The 21954-nt window shown below is 41.7% G+C and overlaps 1 protein-coding gene across 1 annotated transcript in view; it reads left to right on the top strand.

The window, feature by feature from the left end:
- The first annotated feature begins 404 nt into the window (after positions 1–404).
- Positions 405–21954, top strand: part of LOC106578369 (RPE-retinal G protein-coupled receptor) — a 36416-nt gene continuing 14866 nt past the window's right edge. The window contains exons 1-5 of the mRNA XM_014157088.3: positions 405–751; positions 1089–1245; positions 2677–2798; positions 11002–11155; positions 20382–20499. Of these exons, the coding sequence (XP_014012563.1) occupies positions 673–751; positions 1089–1245; positions 2677–2798; positions 11002–11155; positions 20382–20499 (630 nt within the window). The 5' untranslated portion in view covers positions 405–672. The remainder of the gene's footprint in view (positions 752–1088; positions 1246–2676; positions 2799–11001; positions 11156–20381; positions 20500–21954) is intronic.

The raw sequence follows: 21954 nt of genomic DNA, 5'->3' as shown, positions 1-21954 counted from the left end.
CTTCTAATGCCTCTTAAGGGGAAAGTAATCCAATAGTAACTGAAAGTAATCCGATTATGTTCGGCTAATCCAAAAGTTACGTTATTTTGGACAGGTAACTAGTAACTATAACAGATTACATTTAGAAAGTAACCTACCCAACCCTGCCTAGGTTATACTGTTTATAGGCCTATACATGTTATGTAGCCTATATATCTGTAAAGGGTGCTGTATATTACTGCCATGCAAACACTTCAGTAGCCTACAAAAAGCCTACAAAAAGCATGAATGAATGGATGTATATGGCTGGGTGCTGAACATCTTTCAACAGAGTTGTAACAGAGTTGCACCAAACATGTGCATTTGACATTAAGGTCATCCTTCTCCAGACGGTGGTCTTACACAGACAGAAAGGCTTGTTGTGTAACTAGTAGAGAGCTTTAGAGTAGCGGTGTGTAAATACGTATTAGGGGACAGCGGGTTGTGTTGTTACGTTCATTAAGACATTCTTGTGCGGATTGGGGCAAGAGAGTGAGAGAGCTTTACATAATTGCATGCATGCTTTTTCATGTGAAATGCCCCTTTAAAAGTGGGATCAGTTAGGTTAGAGGCACATTGTAAAGCAAGCGGACAGTGAAGAGTAAGTAGATCTGTGATTTCTGCACTTTACTGGTGTGAAAAATCGCATTGAAGATGGTGTCTTCCTACCCTTTACCGGATGGTTTCTCAGACTTCGATGTATTCTCTTTGGGATCTTGTCTGCTAGTGGAGGGTGAGTGATGGAATTCATCCATAAATGCGGTAGCTATGCTTCAATATGCTATGTTAGACCTGATGCTCCGTGTTCAGGTTTGGTGGCCTGTTCACGCACTCTTTAACAAGGAGTGGTAGCAGTGCAGTTATGTGACCTGATGCAATATGGATGAAATGCTGATTATGTCCAGAAAATTGCATGATATATCCTATAATTTCACATTCAATAGCCTGGAATAACACATTATTATTGTTTAAACAGGCTTCCAAAAGAAAACTTCTCATCATGGAATATGTGCTCTGCCATGCACACTGCCACTGTGTTTATAACCTATTCTGTGTTATGTCCCTTAAAGGTCTTCTGGGATTCTTCCTGAATGCTGTGACAGTCGCTGCTTTCCTCAAAATAAGAGAACTGAGAACCCCCAGCAATTTCCTAGTCTTGAGTTTGGCATTGGCCGATATGGGCATCTCTGCGAACGCAACCATTGCCGCTTTCTCCAGTTTTCTGAGGTGAGTGACATAGCATACTAATCCTCTCCATCACCTTATTCACTTTTTACTCAAACTGACTCATTGTTGCAACGTTTTGCCACTGCAAAATACCATGAATTGAATATGGAATATTATATACTGGGGGTTCTCAATACCATAGCGGACCAACTCAAAGGAGAATATGTGTCTCTCTCTCTCTCTGACATATTCCAATCAATAGCCTAATCAATATCTCTGGTTTTAGAGTAGTAGATTGATAATTCCGGGGCAAAGGCCAACGGGGTAGGGTCATAACAGACCTCCCGGGGACTGTGCTGTGATGCATAAAGGCGGAGGATTTAGAACTCTTTAATCGGGGGGATGAACGATGATGCTCTGGGTTGGCGTCTAGGTGGTTTAGGATTAAAACAGGCACCAGATTCACTTCAAATTCAAATGGTTATTAATAGATGACCATGGCCAATGCAAAATATCATAAACAGACACTGGCCTTCCCTGCAGTCTAGTTCTATGCACTGTAAAGTGTTTGCCATTAATCTGACAGTATCTTACAGGCATCTCGGTGGTGAGTAAAATTCTGTATTTCATATTGCTGTACACCTACTGTAATATAAATACAGTATCAAAGCAAGTACTGTGTAATGACACACAGTACACTACCACAAATTGACTGTACACTTGACCATATTATACTATAAAAAAGTAACTGCTACTGTAATCGGAATGAATTAATTAATGGATGAATGAATGAAATTCATTGAGGGGAGGAGTTTGTATTTCACTGTAATTACAAGTGATTAGTGCAAGCAGGTTGGCTGCTATTATATTACAGTATATGAATTTATATTTCATGTTTTATATCACTTGCACTTCTAGAGGCCTTCTCAAAGGCTTCCAAACTGACAGAGACTGCAGGGTAAAACAGACCAAAAGGACATGACATAATGCTCAACACTTAAAGCTTTGAGACTTGCTGCCATTTCAATCTGTCGACTACACATTTTAAATTGGTGGAGCACTATAACCACATACGAGTTAAATTGGTACAGCATTCTCACTCATGGCTGCAACAAATATAGCTTCTTACAAGGTACGCCTCAAAATATGTTCATGAGCCAGAAACAAACATACCATGCATCCCTTAGTGGTCAAAAGGTTTTTAGGGCTCAAACAATACAATACGGTATGGTACTGCATTCTGTGGGGTGGAATTACAGTACCATTTGAAATATGCCAATTTTCCCACAATGCACCATCATTTACAGCATGCTGCAGTAAAATGTTTTAAAGTTTATTTTTGTTGATAATACTAAAAATGGCCATATAAATGACAGTTTTCTGTTACATTGTGCTCTACCAGTCTATCAATTCACTGTTGAACACAATAAAAAGAATAACAATGTTAAGGCCTAATGTATTGTCTTTCCCCCTCTTTACGCTCTTCTCCAGGTACTGGCCTTATGGCTCTGATGGCTGCCAGACTCACGGCTTCCAGGGTTTCGTGACAGCTCTCGCCAGCATCCACTTCATTGCTGCCATTGCATGGGACAGATACCACCAGTACTGCACAAGTAAGTGGCATGAGTCTCATCGGTCTCTTAGGTCTCATACATCTCCATAGACACACGCACACACAGATACACACACACATCCATCCCCAACAACAAATGCACACTAAACTGGACTAATCTTTGTGTACAGCTGTTCTTGGGGCCTCACAGCATCCTAAAAGGCCATCTGGCCTAAGAGTCTACTGGTCTGTGATGAGGTCACTCATCTACATGGTTATAATGACCTCTCACAAAGACATAATCTGCAGATTACACCCACACTGACACACTTTCTATTGTGTTATGACCTTGTCAAACTATACATTGAGTGTACAAAACATTAAGGACACCTGCTCTTTCCATGACATAGACTGACCAGGTGAATCCAGGTGAAAGCTATGATCCCTTATTGATGTCACTTGTTAAATCCACTTCAATTAGTGTAGATGAAGGGGAGGAGACAGGATAAAGAATGATTTTTAAGTCTTAAGAATATTGAGACGTGGATTGTGTGTGTACCATTCAGAGGGTGAATGGGCAAGACAAAATATTTAAGTGGATTTGAACGGGGTATGGTAGTAGGTGCCAGGTGCACCAGTTTGTATCAAGAACTGCAACGCTGCTGGGTTTTTCACGCTCAACAGATTCCTGTGTGTATCAAGAATGTTCCACCACCCAAAGGACATCACAACTGTGGGAAGCATTGGAGTCAACATGGGCCAGCATCCCTGGGGAACGTTTTTGATATATACAGTTGAAGTCAGAAGTTTACATACACTTAGGTTGGAGTCATTAAAACTTGTTTTTCAACCACTCCACACATTTTTTGTTAACAAACTGTAGTTTTGACAAGTTGGTAAGGACATCTACTTTGTGCATAATTTTTCCAACAACTGTTTACAGACAGATTATTTCACTTATAATTCACTGTATCACAATTCCAGTGGGTCAGAAATGTACATACACTAAGTAGACTGTGCCTTTTAACAGCTTGGAAAATTCCAGAAAATGATGTCATGGCTTTGGAAGCTTCTGATAGGCTAATTGACATCATTTGTCACACCCTGACCATAGAGAGCCCTTGGAGAGCCCTTGGAGAGCCCAGAGCGTGACTATGGGGGTGTTCTAGTCATTCTATTTCTATGTTGGTGAGTTGTATGGTTCCCAATTAGAGGCAGCTGGTAATCGTTGCCTCTAATTGGGGATCATATTTAGGAAGCCCTTTCTCCCACCTGCTTTGTGGGATATTGTTTTGTGTTGTGCATGTTGCAGCACGTAGTTCACTTTGCATTAATGCACGTAGTTTCACTTTGCATTAAATATGTGGAACTCAACTCACGCTGCGCCTTGGTCCGTCTTTCATCACGAGCGTGACATCATTTGAGTCAATTGGAGGTGTACCTGTGGATGAATTTCAAGGCCTACCTTCAAACTCAGTGCCTCTTTGCTTGAAATCATGGGAAAATCAAAAGAAATCAGCCAAGACCTCATAAAAACAATTGTAGACCTCCACAAGTCTGGTTCATTCTTGGGAGAAATTTCCAAATGCCTGAAGGTACCACGCTCATCTGTACAAATAATAGTATGCAAGTATAAACACCATGGGACAACGCAGCCGTCATACCGCTCAGGAAGGAGACGCATTCTGTCTCCTAGAGATGAATGTACTTTGGTGCAAAAAGTGCAAATCAATCCCAGAACAACAGCTTAGGACCTTGTGAAGATGCTGGAGGAAACAGGTACAAAAATATCTATATCCACAGTAAAACAAGTCCTATATCGACATAACCTGAAAGCCCGCTCAGCAAGGAAGAAGCCACTGCTCCAAAACCGCCATAAAAAAGCCAGAATATGGTTTGCAACTGCACATGGGAACAAAGATGAAACAAAAATAGAACTGTTTGGCCATTTTGAACATCGTTAGGTTTGGAGGAAAAAGGGGGAGGATTGCAAGCTGAAGAAAACCATCCCAACCGTGAAGCACGGGGGTGGCGGCATCATGTTGTGGGGGTGCTTTGCTGCAGGAGGGACTGGTGCACTTCACAAAATAGATGGCATCATGAGGGAGGAAAATTATGTGGATATATTGAAGCAACATCTCAAGACATCAGTCAGGAAGTTAAAGCTTGGTCGCAAATGGGTCTTCCAAATGTACAATGACCCCAAGCATACTTCCAAAGTTGTGGTAAAATGGCTTAAGGACAACGAAGTCAATGTATTGGAGTGGCTATCAAAAAGCCCTGACCTCAATCCCATAGAAAATGTGTGGGCAGAACTGAAAAAGTGTGAGCAAGCAAGGAGGCATACACACCTGACTCAGTTACACCAGCTCTGTCAGGAGGAATGGGCCAAAATTCACCCAACTTATTGCGGGAAGCTTATGGAAGGCTAACCGAAACGTTTGATCCAAGTTAAACAATTTAAAGGCAATGCTACCAAATACTAATTGAGTGTATGTAAACTTCTGACCCGCTTGGAATGTGATGAAAGAAATAAAAACTGAAATAAATCACTCTACTATTATTCTGACATTTCACATGCTTAAAATAAAGTGGTGATCCTAACTGACCTAAGACAGGGAATTTTTACTTGGATTAAATGTCAGGAATTGTATATAAAAAAATATTTTAAAAAATATTTTAAATGTATTTGGCTATGGTGTATGTAAACTTCCGATTTCAACTATATATATATATATATATATATATATATTTTTTTTTGAGGCAAAGATGGGGGTCGAGTGATAAATGGCAGATATGTGAGGGCAGAACTAATAAACGGGCTCTGCCCGATCACTAAAATGGCCACCCCGATCAGAACTACAGATCACAAAATGGCCAACTGCCAAAACTACAATTCCCAGAAGCAAGGGGAACCCTCAGAAGGTGGAGCCGACCCACAGATAAAGGGTCAAGAAAAACCAGGAAGAGCGAGAGAGGGCGGGAAGGTTCTATGAACCATAGAGAAAGAGACAATCTACATTGGCTGGATTTACCGTGTATGAGCTGGACTGTTTTGGACTTACCTGTTGGCGTTTAGACCTGGACCTACCGAGAACCAGATTTGTGTACCGAACCCTGCTATCCTTGACCTTACCTGCGGCCTGGGTGGACCAGGACAACGAAACAAACACACAGGTACTGTCATGTTCGAAAGAACTTTCATTCTGGGCTGACTTTGGTGACAGTTTCCCACTTAATTTGTGACAAACGCTCCTAACTTTGAAAAGGTTTGCCACAATCTATCTATCTATCTATCTATCTATCTATCTATCTATCTATCTATCTATCTATCTATCTATCTATCTATCTATCTATCTATCTATCTATCTATCTATCTATCTATCTATCTATCTATCTATCTATCTATCGACAAGGTAGAGAGGGTATAAAAAAATATAGTATACAGAAGACCAAGTCCATATTATAGCAAGGATAGCTCAAATAAGTAAAGAGAAATGACAGTCCATCATTACTTTAAGACATGAAGGTCAGTCAATATTGAAAAGTTCAAGAACTTTGAAAGTTTCTTCAAGTGCAGTTGCAAAAACCATCAAGCGCTATGATTAAACTGGCTCTCATGCGAATTGCCACAGGAATGTAAGACCCAGAGTTACCTCTGCTGCAGAGGATAACAATCTGGACCCTCTCTTTCTAAAACTATCCACCGCCATTATTGCAACCCCTATTACCAGCCTGTTCAACCTCTTTCGTATCGTCCGCGATCCCTAAAGATTGGAAAGCTGCCGCGGTCATCCCCCTCTTCAAAGGGGGTGACACCCTAGACACAAACTGTTACAGACCTATTTCCATCCTGCCCTGCCTTTCTAAAGTCTTTGAAAGCAAAGTTAATAAACAGATCACTGACCATTTCGAATCCCACCGTACCTTCTCCGCTGTGCAATCCGGATTCCGAGCCGGTCACGGGTGCACCTCAGCCATGCTCAAGGTTCTAAACGATATCATAACCACCATCGATAAAAGACAGTACTGTGCAGCCATCTTCATCAACCTGGCCAAGGCTTTCGACTCTGTCAATCACCGTATTCTTATCGGCAGACTCAATAGCCTTGGTTTTTCTGACTGCCTCGCCTGGTTCACCAACTACTTTGCAGACAGAGTTCAATGTGTCAAATCGGAGGGCATGTTGTCCGGACCTCTGGCAGTCTCTATGGGAGTACCACAGGGTTCAATTCTCGGGCCACAGGGTTCATTTCTCGGGCTGACTCTTTTCTCTGTATATATCAATGATGTCGCTCTTGCTGCGGGCGATTCCATGATCCACCTCAATGCAGATGACGCCATTCTGTATACTTCTGGCCCTTCCTTCGACACTGTGCTGACAAACCTCCAAATGAGCTTCAATGCCATACAACACTCCTTCTGTGGCCACCAACTGCTCTTAAACTCTAGTAAAACCAAATGCATGCTTTTCAACCGTTCGCTGCCCGCACCTGCCCCCCCCGGCTAGCATCACCACCCTGGACGGTTCCGACCTAGAATATGTGGACAACTATAAATACCTAGGTGTCTGGTTAGACTGAAAACTCTCCTTCCAGACTCATATTAAACATCTCCAAACCAAAATCAAATCTAGAATTGGATTTCTATTTCGCAACAAAGCCTACTTCACTCACGCCGCCAAACTTACCCTAGTAAAACTGACTATCCTACTGATCCTCGACTTCGGCGATGTCATCTACAAAATAGCTTCCATTACTCTACTCAGCAAACTGGATGCAGTCTATCACAATGCCATCCGTTTTGTTACCAAATCACCTTATACCACCCACCACTGCGACCTGTATGCTTTAGTCGGCTGGCCCTCGCTACATATTCGTCGCCAGACCCACTGGCTCCAGGTCATCTATAAGTCTATGCTAGCTTAAGCTTCGCCTTATCTCAGTTCACTGGTCACGATAACAACACCCACCTGTAGCACACGTTCCAGCAGGTATATCTCACTGATCATCCCCAAAGCCAACACCTCATTTGGCCGCCTTTCCTTCCAGTTCTCTGCTGCCAGTGACTGGAAGGAATTGCAAAAATGGCTGAAGTTGGAGACTTATTTCCCTCACCAACTTTAAACATCAGCTACCTCTGCTGCTAACCGATCGCTGCAGCTATACATAGTCCATCTGTAAATTGCCCACCCAATCTACCTACCTCATCCCCATACTGTTTTTTATTTTATTTACTTTGCTGCTCCTTTGCACACCAGTATTTCTACTTGCACATCATCATATGCTCATTTATCACTCCAGTGTTAATCTGCTAAATTGTAATTATTCGCTCCTATGGCCTATTTATTGCCTACCTCCTCATGCCTGTTGCACACACCGTATATAGACTTTATTTTTTTCTACTGTGTCATTGACTTGTTTATTGTGTTATTGGCTTGTTTATTGTTTACGCCATGTGTAACTCTGTGTTGTTGTCTGTGTCACACTGCTTTGCTTTATCTTGGCCAGGTCGCAGTTGTAAATGAGAACCTGTTCTCAACTAGCCTACCTGGTTAAATAAAGGTGAAATAAAAAACATTTAAAAATAAGTTCATTAGAGTTACCAGCCTCAGAAATTGCAGCCCAATTAAATGATTTACAGAGTTCAAGTAACAGACACGTCTCAACATGAATTGTTCAGAGGAAACTGTGTGAATCAGGCCTTCATGATTGTATTGCTGCAAAGAAACCACTACCAAAGGACACCAATAAGAAGAAGAAACTTGCTTGGGCCAAGAAACACAAGCAATGGACATTAGATCTGTGGAAATTTGTCCTTTGGTCTGGAGTCAAAATTTTTGGTTCCAACTGCCCTGTCTTTGTGAGATGCGGTGTGGGTGAACGGATATATTTCCCTCCATAAAGCATGGAGGAGGTGGTATTACGGTGTGGGGGTGCTTTGCTGGTGACACTGCTATTTTACCAAGAAGGAGAGTGATGGAGTGCTGCATCAGACTACCTGGCCTCCACAACCCCTCGACCTCAACCAAATTAAGATAGTTTGGGATGAGTCGGACCACAGAGTGAAGCAAAAACAGCCAACAAGTGCTCAGCATATGTGAGAACTCCTTCAAGACCGTTGGAAAAGCATTCCAGGTGAAGCTGGTTGAGAGAATGCCAAAGCTGTCATCAAGGCAAAGGGTGGCTATTTGAAGAATCTCACATGTAGAATATAATTTGATTTGTTTAACAGTTTTTTTTGGTTACTACATGATTCCATATGTGTTATTTCATAGTTTTGAATGCACTATATATACACATACACACACTACCATTGAAAAGTTTGGGGTCACTTAGACATTTCCTTGTTTCTGAAAGAAAAGCACATTTTATGTCCAATAAAAAACATAATTGATCAGAAATACAGTGTAGACATTGTTAATGTTGTAAATTACTATTGTAGCTGGAAACTGCTGATTTTTAATGGAATATCTACATGGGCGTACAGAGGCCCATTATCAGCAACCATCACTCCTTTGTTCCAATGGCACGTTGTGTTAGCTAATCTGTCACGAGCGTCGTAAGGAGTGGACCAAAATGCAGCGGGTATATTTATCATCTTCTTATTTATTGAAGGAAAAACACTTAAACAAAACAAACGATGAAAACACTCCCGTTAGTTGCACAGACTATACAGGAAACAACCACCCACAAAACACAAGTGAAACAAACCCCAACTAAATATGGCCTCCAATTAGAGGCAACGACAACCAGCTGACTGAAATTGGAGGTCCTACCAAAATCCCAACACAGAAATAGAAAATGTAGAACATAAACCAAAAAAACCGAACCACACAAAACAAATACCCCCTGCCACGCCCTGACCAAACTACAATAACCAATAACCCCTTTTACTGGTCAGGACGTGACATAATCCAAGTTTATCATTTTAAAAGGCTAATTGATCATTAGAAAACCCTTTTGCAATTATGTTTGCACAGCTGAAAACTGTTGTTTCTGATTAAAGAAGCAACAAACTGGCCTTCTTTAGACTAGTTGAGTATCTGGAGCGTCAGCATTTGTGGGTTTGATTACAGGTTCAAAATGGCCAGAAACAAAGAACATTCTTCTGAAACTCGTCAGTCTACATTTACATCATTTAGCAGACGCTCTTATCCAGAGCAACTTACAAATTGGTCTAGTCTTGTTCTGAGAAATGAAGGCTATTCCATGCGAGGAATTGCCAAGAAACTGAAGATCTCGTACAACGCTGTTTACTACTCCCTTCACAGAACAACGCAAACTGGCTCTAACCAGAATAGAAAGAGGAGTGGGAGGCCCCGGTGCACAACTGAGCAAGAGGACAAGTACATTAAAGTGTCTAGTTTGAGAAACAGACGCCTCACAAGTCCTCAACTGGCAGCGTCATTAAATAGTACCCGCAAAACACCAGTCTCAGTCAACATTGAAGAGGTGACTCCGGGATGCTGGCCTTCTAGTCAGAGTTCCTCTGTCCAGTGTCCTTTTGCCCATCTTAATCTTTTCTTTTTATTGTCCTGTCTGAGATATGCCTTTTTCTTTGCGACTCTCGTGGGGCCTCCCACTCCTCTTTCTATTCTGGTTAGAGACAGTTTTCAACTGTGCTAACATAATTTCAAATGGGTTTTCTAATGATCAATTAGCCTTTTAAAATGATAAACTTGGATTAGCTAACACAACGTGCCATTGGAATGCAGGAGTGATGGTTGCTGATAATGGGCCTCTGTACGCCTAATGTAGATATTCCATAAAAAAAATCTGCCGTTTACAGCTACAATAGTCATTTACAATATTAACAATGTCTATACTGTACATCTAATCAATTTGATGTTATTTTAATGGACAAAAAATGTCCTTTTCTTTCAAAAACAAGGACATTTCTAAGTGACCCCAAACATTTGAATGGTAATGTATTTTTAATCAATTTTAGAGTAAGGCTGTAAAGTAACAAAATATGGAAAAAGTCAAGGGGTATGAATAATTTCTGAATGCACTGTACATATGTCTAGTCCTGGAAAGCCATATGCCTGATGGAATATTTCATTTTTCCATTGGCATGATGGAGAGTAACTGTGTTTGTTTCTAATAGCATAGCACACACTTTTACTCTCCCTCTCCATTTCAATTGGAAATAGAAATTCCCAAAATATAATCTATTCTAATCGTTCCACTTCCATGGCTTCTATAGATTATTGAAATAGTCTATCATAATCATTGTATTTCTATGGTTGTGCTTTTCATCAGGGACAAAGCTACAGTGGAGCAGTGCCATCACTCTGGCTATTTTCATCTGGCTGTTCACCACCTTCTGGTCTGCCATGCCCCTCATCGGCTGGGGAGAGTATGACTACGAACCCCTCAGGACATGCTGTACCCTGGACTACAGCAAAGGAGACAGGTGACAAACACACCCACGTTTCAAGTTTCAGGTTTCAAGTTTTAAATGTCACATGCATAAGAACAGTTAAATGCCTTTCTTGCAATCTCTAAACTCAACTTTGCAGTAATCAATAACAATATAATACTACAAATAACAAGGTAGAACAAAAACACACGAGATATAAAAATAATAAAATTAATAATAACACAAAGTAAGTAAGCATATTATATACATGGTCAGTTCCAGAACCATATTTATAATGTGCAGGGATACTGGAGTGATAGAGGTAGATATGTATAGGGGTAAGGTGACTAGGCATCAGGATATATGTAGAGTAGTAGCAGTGCATATGATGATTGTATGTGAGTGGGTGTGTGTAGATTCAGTACAAGTGTATGAGCAAATTATGTAGTGAGTGTTGAAGTATCAGTGTGCGAAGTGTATAGGGCCCTGTGAGTGTGCATAGAGACAGTGCAAGAGTAAAATACAAAGGTAGACTCAGTCTGTGTAGCCATTTTGTTGGCTACTTCGTTAGCTATGTAGCTGTCTTATGGAATGGGAATAGAAGCTCTTCAGGAGCCTGTTGGTGTCACTCACTCACATGCACACAAACCCATTCTGGTGGGAAGCTGCTATAGACCACCAAGTGCTAACAGTCAGTATCTGGATAACATGTGTGAAATGGTTGGTAGTGTGTGTGAAATCAATAGAGTTATATTTTCTGGGTGATTTTCTGGCTACCCACTCCAGAGAAAGCTTCAAACTGCAACCTGGTTCAGGTTATCATTCAACCAACCAGGGTAGTTACAAACAGCACAGGAATGAAATCATCAACATGTATTGATAACATCTTTATTAATGCTGCAGAAATTTGTTTGAAAGCAGTATTCAAATCCATTGGATGTAGTGATCACAATATAGTGGCCATATCTAGGAAAACCAAAGTTCCAAAGACTGGGCCTAATATAGTGTATAAGAGGTCATATTTCGGGTGGCAGGTAGCCTAGTGGTTAGAGCGTTGGACTTGTAACCGAAAGGTTGCAAGATCAAATCCCTGAGCTGACAAGGTAAAAATCTGTCGTTCTGCCCCTGAACAAGGCAGTTAAACCACTGTTCCTAGGCCGTCATTGAAAATAAGAATTTGTTAAAGTGACTTGCCTAGTTAAATAAAGGTCGTATTTATTTATATATATATAAAATTAGGTTTTGTAGCTATTCCTATGTTTTTGAAAGGCAAACCCCACTCCATTATTCATTGAATCAAATGATTCAATCATTACAAAACCCACTGATATTGCCAAATACGTTAATGATGTTTTCATTGGCCAGATTAGCAAATTTAGGCATGACATGCAAGCAACAAATGCTGACACTTCACATCCAAATATACGGTATCTGACCAATTAATAAAAGACAAACATTGTGTTTTTGAATTCTGTGAAGTATGAAGAGGTAAAAAAATGATTGTTGTCTATCAACAATGACAAGCCACATCTTCGATGGAAAATTACTGACGATAATAGCAGATTATATTGCCACTACTATTTGCCATATCTTCCATTTAAGCCTACTAGAAAGTGTGTGCCCTCAGGCCTGGAGGAAAGAAAAAGTTATTCCCCTACCTAAGGATAGTAAAGTCCCATTTACTGGCTCAAATAGCCGACCAGTGAGTCTGTTACCAACCCTTCGTAAACCTTAGGAAAAAATTGTGTTTGACCAGATACATTGCCATTTTACAGTAACAGACTTTTTGCATGAAGGACATTCAACAAGCACGGCACTTACACAAATGACGGCTGAGAGAAATTGATGATAAAAAGATTGTCGGGTTGTTTTGTTAGACTTAAGTGCGGTTTATGACATTATCGATCATAGTCTACTGCTGGAAAAATGAATGCGTTATGGCTGTACACCAACTGCTATTTTGTGGATAAAGAGTTACCTGTCTAACAGAACACAGAGGGTGTTATTTAATGGAAGCCTCTCCAACAAAATCCAGGTAGATTCAGGAATTCCCCAGGGTAGCTGTCTAGGCCCCTTACTTTTCTCAGTCTTTACTAACGACATGCCACTGGCTTTCAGAATGGGTGGCAAGGAATAAGTTTGTCCTAAATATTTCATAAACTAAAAGCATTGTATTTGGGACAAATCATTCACAAAACCCTAAACCTCAACTAAATACTGTTATGAACAGTCCCTTCTGGATTTATCAACATTTTGTGATTTCTGCAGCCAAAAATGCTTGATTTTGCGGCAGCTTTTCTGAAATTCTGTGATACATTTCACAATGTTTTTTTTATATAAAGCAATAAAAGTCAAATGTGCTCAATTTTAGGATGATTTTAAGCAGAATACATAATATTAAAAGTGCAAAAAGGCAAGTGTTTATGTTTCTGAATAACAATGAGCAACAGCTAAATGTGCATTTTAAAGTGAGGCATGGGGAGGGGCTCTATGCAGGGTTTTCCAGCACAGATAGTCTATGATGTTTTGAGTGTGAGGATTTGGGGCATAAGAGCTTTGCGTGCCCACATAAAGGCCGTAGACAAGGTGAGGGCACAAGCGCCAGTGGGGGAAATCTAGGTCAATGGGCAGGGGGTAATGAGATGCAGACAGCAGAGGCTGGGCCTAGTCATGCCAGGGATGATGGTGTAGATGAGGCTGGGCCTAGTCATGCCAGGGATGATGGTGTAGATGAGGCTGGGCCTAGTCATGCCAGGGATGATGGTGTAGATGAGGCTGGGCCTAGTCATGCCAGGGATGATGGTGTAGATGAGGCTGGGCCTAGTCATGCCAGGGATGATGGTGTAGATGAGGCTGGGCCTAGTCATGCTATGGATGGTGGTGTAGATGATGCTGGGCCTAGTCATGCTATGGAGGGTGGTGTAGATTAGGCTTGGTCTAGTCAGGTTATGCTAGTGGACAAGGAGAGTATAGTGGGGAAGTGTAAGAGACTAGGGGGAGGAGGGGGGTGTCAAGCGTAAAAGGAAAAAGGGTGTGGTCAAAGGCACCATGGAACCTTTTGCCTGGTGCTGGCGGGAAGGCCCTGACCAGAGAGGAAGGGCAGGTGGCCAGGATGGGAGATGGAGATGAGGAGGAAAGTGAGTCTGAGGAAGAGGAGTTATTTTTTTTCAGACTCCTCTTCAATGGGTCCGGAGCTGACAGCCAGTCAAGCAGAGGGTTCAAAGTACATGTTGAGAGAATTGACAAGGTTCCTGAATGAGACCAAGGGGAAAAAAGTTAATCTTGAGGCTTTTTTTCTGATCCGGGAAAGTTTGTAAGATCAGTACAACATGCTATAAAAAATCAGGGGCATGATGTCCTCTCACCCAGGAAACGGTTTAGGTTGAGGAAGTGGGTCACAACAGTGCGTAACGGTCTACCTTCAGAGACTGTTTAGATGTATAGTTTCTTTCTGACACTGGGGCTTTTTGAGCTTTGCTATTGGTCTCTTTCTTTGCTGGCTTTTCTCCCACTTCTTATGGAGACTCTTTGGGTAGGCTCGCTTAATATAAATGGCGCCAGAGATGCGGGAAAGAGTGTTGGGTGAATATGTAAAACAAAAAAAAGTACTGGTGTTGTTTCTGCAGGAGACGCATGGGGGGGATAGGGCCCCTCTGCTTCCTGGGGGTTTGCAGTGGGGTTGTGAAGGGTTTAATGTGTTGGGGGTGTACCTGGGCTTGGAGAGGTGGGTCAGGAAGAACTGGGAGGGGCTGTCACAGGCAGTGGTGTCAAGACTGGCCAGGTGGAGTTGGCTCCTTTCCCAAGTGTCATATAGAAGGAGGGTGCTGATAATCAACAACCTGGTGGCATCTTCACTGTGGCATAAACTGTCTGTCTGCTCGCAGACCTGCAACACAAGCTGGTGGACTTTTTCTGGTCGGGCCTTCACGGGCTGAGGACGGCAGTGTTGTACATGACCGTCCACGAAGGAGGACAGGGCCCAGTGGAACTGGAGAGCAGGGTGGCTGCTTTCTGACTAAAGGCGGCGCATAGACTGCTGTACCATACTGATGTTGACTGGAGGAATCCAGCATGCGCACTGCTGAGGAGAGCTGGCGGATAAGGGTTGGACCGGCAGCTGTTCCTCATGAAGCTGGAGAGGCTGAGAACAGCAGGTCTCTCAGATTTTTTCTCTGCAGTGCTGAGGGCCTGGCAGCTGCTAAGGCCCACACGAGAAGGGGGTGTGGAGCCTGGGGTGTGGGAGGAGCCTATTTTCCACAATCCAGCCATCCCTTTGAGATCGGTTCAGTCGGCCACCCTGCAGAGGCAACTGATGACCTGCGACTGCTGGGAGAGGAGGGGTGGAAAACCCCGGAAGTCCTGGCAAACAAACAGGAATAACGTCTCTTAGGCTGCTGGAGAGATTCCTGGAGAAGGTCCAGGAGGCACTGTCTGAGCCGGTAAGGGGGGGGGGGGGGGTGTTTGAGCGGCCAAAGGGGGAGGGGCCACCAATGTTTCCGCCACTGCAGGTGACGGCAGATACTGGAGACTGGCAAGGGGGTCTGGAGGACTTGTTAGATTTTTACACTCCGAACCTGTGGGAGTTTGAAGGGGTGGGAGGTAAAGCCCTCTACAACCTCTGTGTTAAGGTAAGGAACATTAGGAGCCTAACAGGGGTGAAGGCACATCATTGGCAGGGGGTATGTGGGACGGAGAGTATGGTGGGTTTTAGATGGAGGGGGCTTTACAAGTACCAAAGTGGTCAGGGGACCTCCAGTGGAGGGTTCTTCATGGAACCCTGGCCACTAACAGCTGGTTGGTACAGGTTGAACTGGGAATCAGGCAGGGGTGTCCTTTCCGTGTTATGAAAGAAACTGTGACTCATTTTTCTGTGTGCGCCAGGTAAAGCCCTTGACGGTTGCCTAGGATACGGGGCGCTACAGCGATTAAAATAAAATAAAAATAAAAATAAAAAAAAATAAAAGTGCCCATTTTAAATGGCCTCCTACTCAAACTCAGAAGCTAGGATATGCATATAATTAATACTTGTGGATAGAAAACACCCTAAAGTTTCTAAAACTGTTTGAATGGTGTCTGTGAGTATAACAGAACTCATATGGCAGTCAAAACCCCGAGACAGATCGTAACAGGAAGTGGAATTCTGAATTGCGGACTCAACTTCATCACTTTGCCTATAAATCACACCATGAGCAATGGTTCATTGAGCACTTCCTATTGCTTCCACTACATGTCCCCAGTCTTTACAAAGTGGTTTGAGCCTTCTACTGTGAAAACTGACACAATGAGTCTGTGGAACGTGGTCACATGAGGAGGGCCATCACCATTATGATGCCGGCGCCCCTGGCTACCCTCCCCTTTCGAAACGTTTTGAAAGACAATGCAACCGTCCCCCTTGAATGTTATTGGAGCTCTGGTTGAAAAAGGCCCTAAAGATTTATGTTATACAACGTTTGACATGTTTGAACGAACCTAAATTTAAAAAAAAATGCATTTTGTTGAAAGAGGAGTCCTGCGCACGACGGAGCTTTTGGAGCAGCCTTCAGAACGCGCTAGCAAGAACAAGCTATTGGAACATAAAGGATTAACTTTTTCAAACGAAAATACATTTGTTGTGGACCTGGGATACCTGGAAGTGCCTTCTGATGAAGATAATCAAAGGTAAGGGATTATTGACAATAGTATACAAGAGTAGATTTGATATGCGATTGTTCCAAGATGGCGCTGACCTGTAACGGTAGCCTATTTTTCTGAGTATCGCATCCCCTTTTATCGCAAAGTGTGATTACCCAGTAAAGTTATTTTTAAATCTGGTATTGCAGGTGCTTTCAAGAGATATTCATCTATAAATCTTAGAATAACAATATTACATTTTAAAAATGTTTTCGAATAGTAATTTAGTAAATTGTAGCGCTGTTTCACCGGATGCATTTGAGGGAAAATAGTTAGTCAACGTCACGCGCCAATGTAAAATGCTGTTTTTATATATAAATATGAACTTTATCGAACAAAAGAATGCATGTATTGTGTAACATGATGTCCTAGGAGTGTCATCTGATGAAGATTGTCAAAGGTTAGTGCTGCATTTAGCTGTTTTTTGGTTATTTGTGATGCATGTGGTTGGTCGGAAAATGGCTATGTGGCTACTTTTACGATATACTCCTCTAACATAATCTAATGTTTTGCTTTTGCTGTAAAGCCTTTTTGAAATCGGACAACGTGGTTCGATTCAGGAGAGGTGTATCTATAAAACGATATAACATAGTCCTATATATGAAAAAAATATATATATTACATTTCGTTATGCTAATGGCGATAGGATTTTTCGCATATGGGACGGAGCCCGTCCTGAGGTTAATGCCATTAATGTCTCTGTTGGAATGTCTGTGTGAGAGGTTGGGGGTAGTTTTTAACTGTTGGGATGTTTATAATGGGGTACAGGTATTCGAATAAGGAGAAGGCCAAATGTCTTTTGTTGAATTTTCTGTTTACTCATGCGAAGTTGGCTATTTGGCTAACAAGGAGGAACAGGGTCAAAGGTGGGGGGATAACAGACCCTTTACTATTATTTAATGGGATGGTCTCTGCGCGCCTTCGGGTAGAATTTGAGTTCTATAGAATGATAAAAAGTTTGGAGATGTTTCAGGAGATATGGTGTGTTGGGGGGGCTGTCTGTATAGCTGGGGAAGATGTATTGGACATCTTGTACAGTTGTAAAAGTGGCAAGGTTTTTTGGTTATTGTGATGTGTGGTGTTGTTTTGTATCGTGTGGTAGAGGGAAAGGTGAGTATGGTACATGTATGCAGTACAGGATATATTTGTGTTTTATTTTTAAGGGGGGGGGGGGGAGTTTTTTATGAAATGAGAATGTTTCATTAAAGAAAGACAAAAAGTCTCTCTCTTAAAAAAACAGATTCAAAGCTGATGAATCACTTTCAATTTGAGGATCGATATTCCTTTCTAATAAATTGTCTTCAAAATTCTTGATTGTGATTTTTTTTTTTCTGAAAGGGTTGTAAGGGAGATAAAGAACAGAACACGGAAAAATAGAGTTGTGGTTGATTATTTTTTTTTAAAATCCAGAAAGATTGTGCTTTCGTGATCTGTGTTAAATTTTACAGAGTTCAAAACGGCAATGCTGACAAATTGCACTCTGTGATTTGAGCAGCGCTCTCCATAGTCAGAATGGGGAGAGCAGAATGCAGACCACCCTTCTTAAGCCAAGGTTAGCAGAGTAAAAGTTTGAGTAAAACGCCACTCCAAAAAAAAACGGATAAAAAAATACACCTTATGGAACAGTGGGGATTGTGAAGCAACACAAACATAGGCACAAACAAACGATAACATACACATGGATTTTGTGTTGTAGATATGTGGTAGTAGGGTAGGGGCCTGAGGGAACACACTTAATATGTTGTGAAATCTGTTATGAATGTAGTATAATGTTTTTTTTAAATGCATAACTGCCTTAGTTTTGCTGGACCCCAGGAAAAACACACACACACCTTCACATATTGCAAAAAGACTGACTGATGGACACACACACACACACACACACACCATTGCCAAAACCTTCAGCCCTGCCATGTCTAGCCAAACATCAACCTTAGTACAGTACCTGGTTTTACAGATACATATCAGACATACAGTGCCTTGCAAAAGTATTCATCCCCCTTGGCGTTTTTCCTATTTTGTTGCATTACAACCTGTAATTCAAATGGATTTTTATTTGTATTTCATGTAAGGGACATAGTCCAAATTGGTGAAGTAAAGTGAAAAAAATAACTTGTTTAAAAAAATCTACAAAATAAAAAACGGAAAAGGGGTGCATGCATATGTATTCACCCCCTTTACTATGAAGCCCCTAAATAAGATCTGGTGCAACCAATTACCTCCAGAAGTCACATAATTATTTAAATAAAGTCCACCTGTGTGCAATCTAAGTGTCACATGATCTCAGTATATTTACACCTATTCTGAAAGGCTCTAGAGTCTGCAACACCACTAAGCAAGGGGCACCACCAAGCAAGCGGCACCATGAAGACCAAGGAACTCTCCAAACAGGTCAGGGACAAAGTTGTGGAGAAGTACAGATCAGGGTTGGGTTAAAAAAAAATATCAGAAACTTTGAACATCCCACGGAGCACCATTAAATTCATTATTAAAAAATGGAAAGAATATGGCACCACAAAAACCTGCCAAGAGAGGGCACCCCACCAAAACTCACGGACCAGGCAAGCAGGGCATTAATCAAAGAGGAAACAAAGAGACCCCTGAAGGAGCTGCAAATTTCCACAGCGGAGATTGGAGTATCTGTCCATAGAACCACTTTATGCTGTACACTTCACAGAGCTGGGCTTTACGGAAGAGTGGCCAGAAGAAAAGCCATTGCTTAACGAAAAAAAATAAGCAAACATGTTTGGTGTTTGCCAAAAGACATGTGGGAGACTCCCCAAACATTTAGTCAGATGACACTAAAATTGAGCTTTTTGGCCATCAAGGAAAATGCTATGTCTGGCGCAAACCCAACACCTCTCATCACCTCGAGAGCCCCATCCCCATCGGCAGGACCTGGGAAACTGGTCAGAATTGAGGGAATGATGGATGGCACTAAATACAGGGAAATTCTTGAGGGAAACTTTGTTTTCAGTCTTCCTGAGATTTGAGACTGGGGCGGAGATTCACCTTCCAGCAGGACAATGACCCTAAGCAAACTGCTAAAGCAACACTTGAGTGGTTTAAGGGAAAACATTTAAATGTCTTGGAATGGCCTAGTCAAAGCCCAGACTTCAATCCAATTGAGAATCTGTGGTATGACTTAAAGATTGCCGTACACCAGCGGAACCCATCCAACTTGAAGGAGCTGGCGCAGTTTTGCCTTGAAGAATGAGCAAAAATCACAGTGGCTAGATGTGCCAAGCTTATAGAGACATACCCCAATAATTGCTGCAAAAGGTGGCTCTACAAAGTATTGACTATGGGGTGAATAGTTTTGCACTCAAGTTCAGTTTTTTTGTCTTATTACTTGTTTGTTTCACAATAAAAAAATATTTTGCATCTTCAAAGTGCTAGGCATGTTGTGTAAATCAAATGATACAAATCCCCCCAAAATCTATTTTAATGCCAGGTTGTAAGCCACAAAATAGGAAAAATGCAAAGAGGGGGTTAATACTTTTGCCAGCCACTGTAGAGTATTGTCTCTTTCTGTCTTGTGAAACATTCATCTTTGCTCCCCAGGTGCACTTGTTTCATAACATCATGTGTTCTTTCTTCTTCTAAACAGCAACTATGCATCCTACCTGATCCCCATGGCCATTTTCAACATGGCCATCCAGACCTTTGTTGTCATGTCCTCCTACCAGTCCATCGGCCAAAAATTCAAGAAGACTGGAAACCCCAGGGTAAGAAGCATGTCTGCTATTATTTTCATTCATGGCTAAGCCCTGTTCCAATACTGTATTTTTATTTGTATTTATTATGGATCCCCATGCCAAGGCAGCAGCAACTCTTTTTATTTTTTATTTAACCTTTACTAGGCTATTCAGTTAAGAACAAATTCTTATTTACAATGACGGGCTACCAAAAGGCAAAAGACCTCCTGCGGGGATAGGGCCTGGGATAAATAAAGAAAATATAGGACAAACACGCATCATGACAAGAGAGACAACACAACATAAAGAGAGACCTAAAACAACAACATAGCAAGGCAGCAACCAATGACAACACGGCATGGTAGAAACACATGATAGCAGCACAACTTGGGGCAGCAGCACAACATGGTAGCAGCACAAAACATGGTACAAAAATTATTGGGCTCAGACAACAGCACAAAGGGCAAGAAGGTAGAGACAACAATGCATCCTGCAAAGCAGCCACAACTGTCAGTAAAAGTGTCCATGATTGAGTCTTTGAATGAAGAGATTGAGATAAATCTGTCCAGTTTGAGTATTTGTTGCAGCTCGTTCCCTTCACTATTGACTTTGAGACTGGTGTTTTGCGGGTACTACTTAATGAAGCTGCCAGTTGAGGACTTGTGAGGCGTCTGTTTCTCAAACTAAACACTAATGTACTTGTCCTCTTGCTCAGTTGTGCACCGGGGCCTCCCACTCCTCTTTCTATTCTGGTTAGAGCCAGTTTGCGTTGTTCTGTGAAGGGAGAAGTACACAGCGTTGTACGAGATCTTCAGTTTCCTGGCAATTTCTCGCATGGAATAGCCTTCATTTCTCAGAACAAGAATACTGACGAGTTTCAGAAGAAAGTTGGTTTCTATCCATTTTGAGCCTGAAATCGAACCCACAAATGCTGACGCTCCAGATACTCAACTAGTCTAAAGAAGGCCAGTTTTATTGGTTCTTTAATCACTAACAGATTCTGTGCTACCATAATTGCAAAAGGGTTTTCTAATGATCAATTAGCCCTTTTTTAAAATTATTATATTTTATTTCACCTTTATTTAACCAGGTAGGCTAGTTGAGAACAAGTTCTCATTTACAACTGCAACCTGGCCAAGATAAAGCAAAGCAGTGTGACACAGACAACAACACAGTTACACATGGAATAAACAATTAACAAGTCAATAAACAAGTCAATGACACAGTAGAAAAAAAGAGTCTATATACAGTGTGTGCAAAAGGCATGAGGAGGTAGGCAATAAATAGGCCATAGGAGCGAATAATTATAATTTTGCAGATTAACACTGGAGTGATAAATGAGCAGATGATGTGCAAGTAGAGATACTGGTATGCAAAAGAGTAGAAAAGTAAATAAAACCAGTATGGGGATGAGGTAGGTAGATTGGGTGGGCTATTTACAGATGGACTATGTACAGCTGCAGCGATCGGTTAGCTGCTCAGATA

The sequence above is a fragment of the Salmo salar genome, chromosome 19 (genome assembly GCF_965601325.2).
Source record: "Salmo salar chromosome 19, fSalSal1, whole genome shotgun sequence".
Lineage (NCBI taxonomy): Eukaryota > Metazoa > Chordata > Actinopteri > Salmoniformes > Salmonidae > Salmo > Salmo salar.
This window is presented reverse-complemented; position numbering and strand designations above follow the sequence as displayed.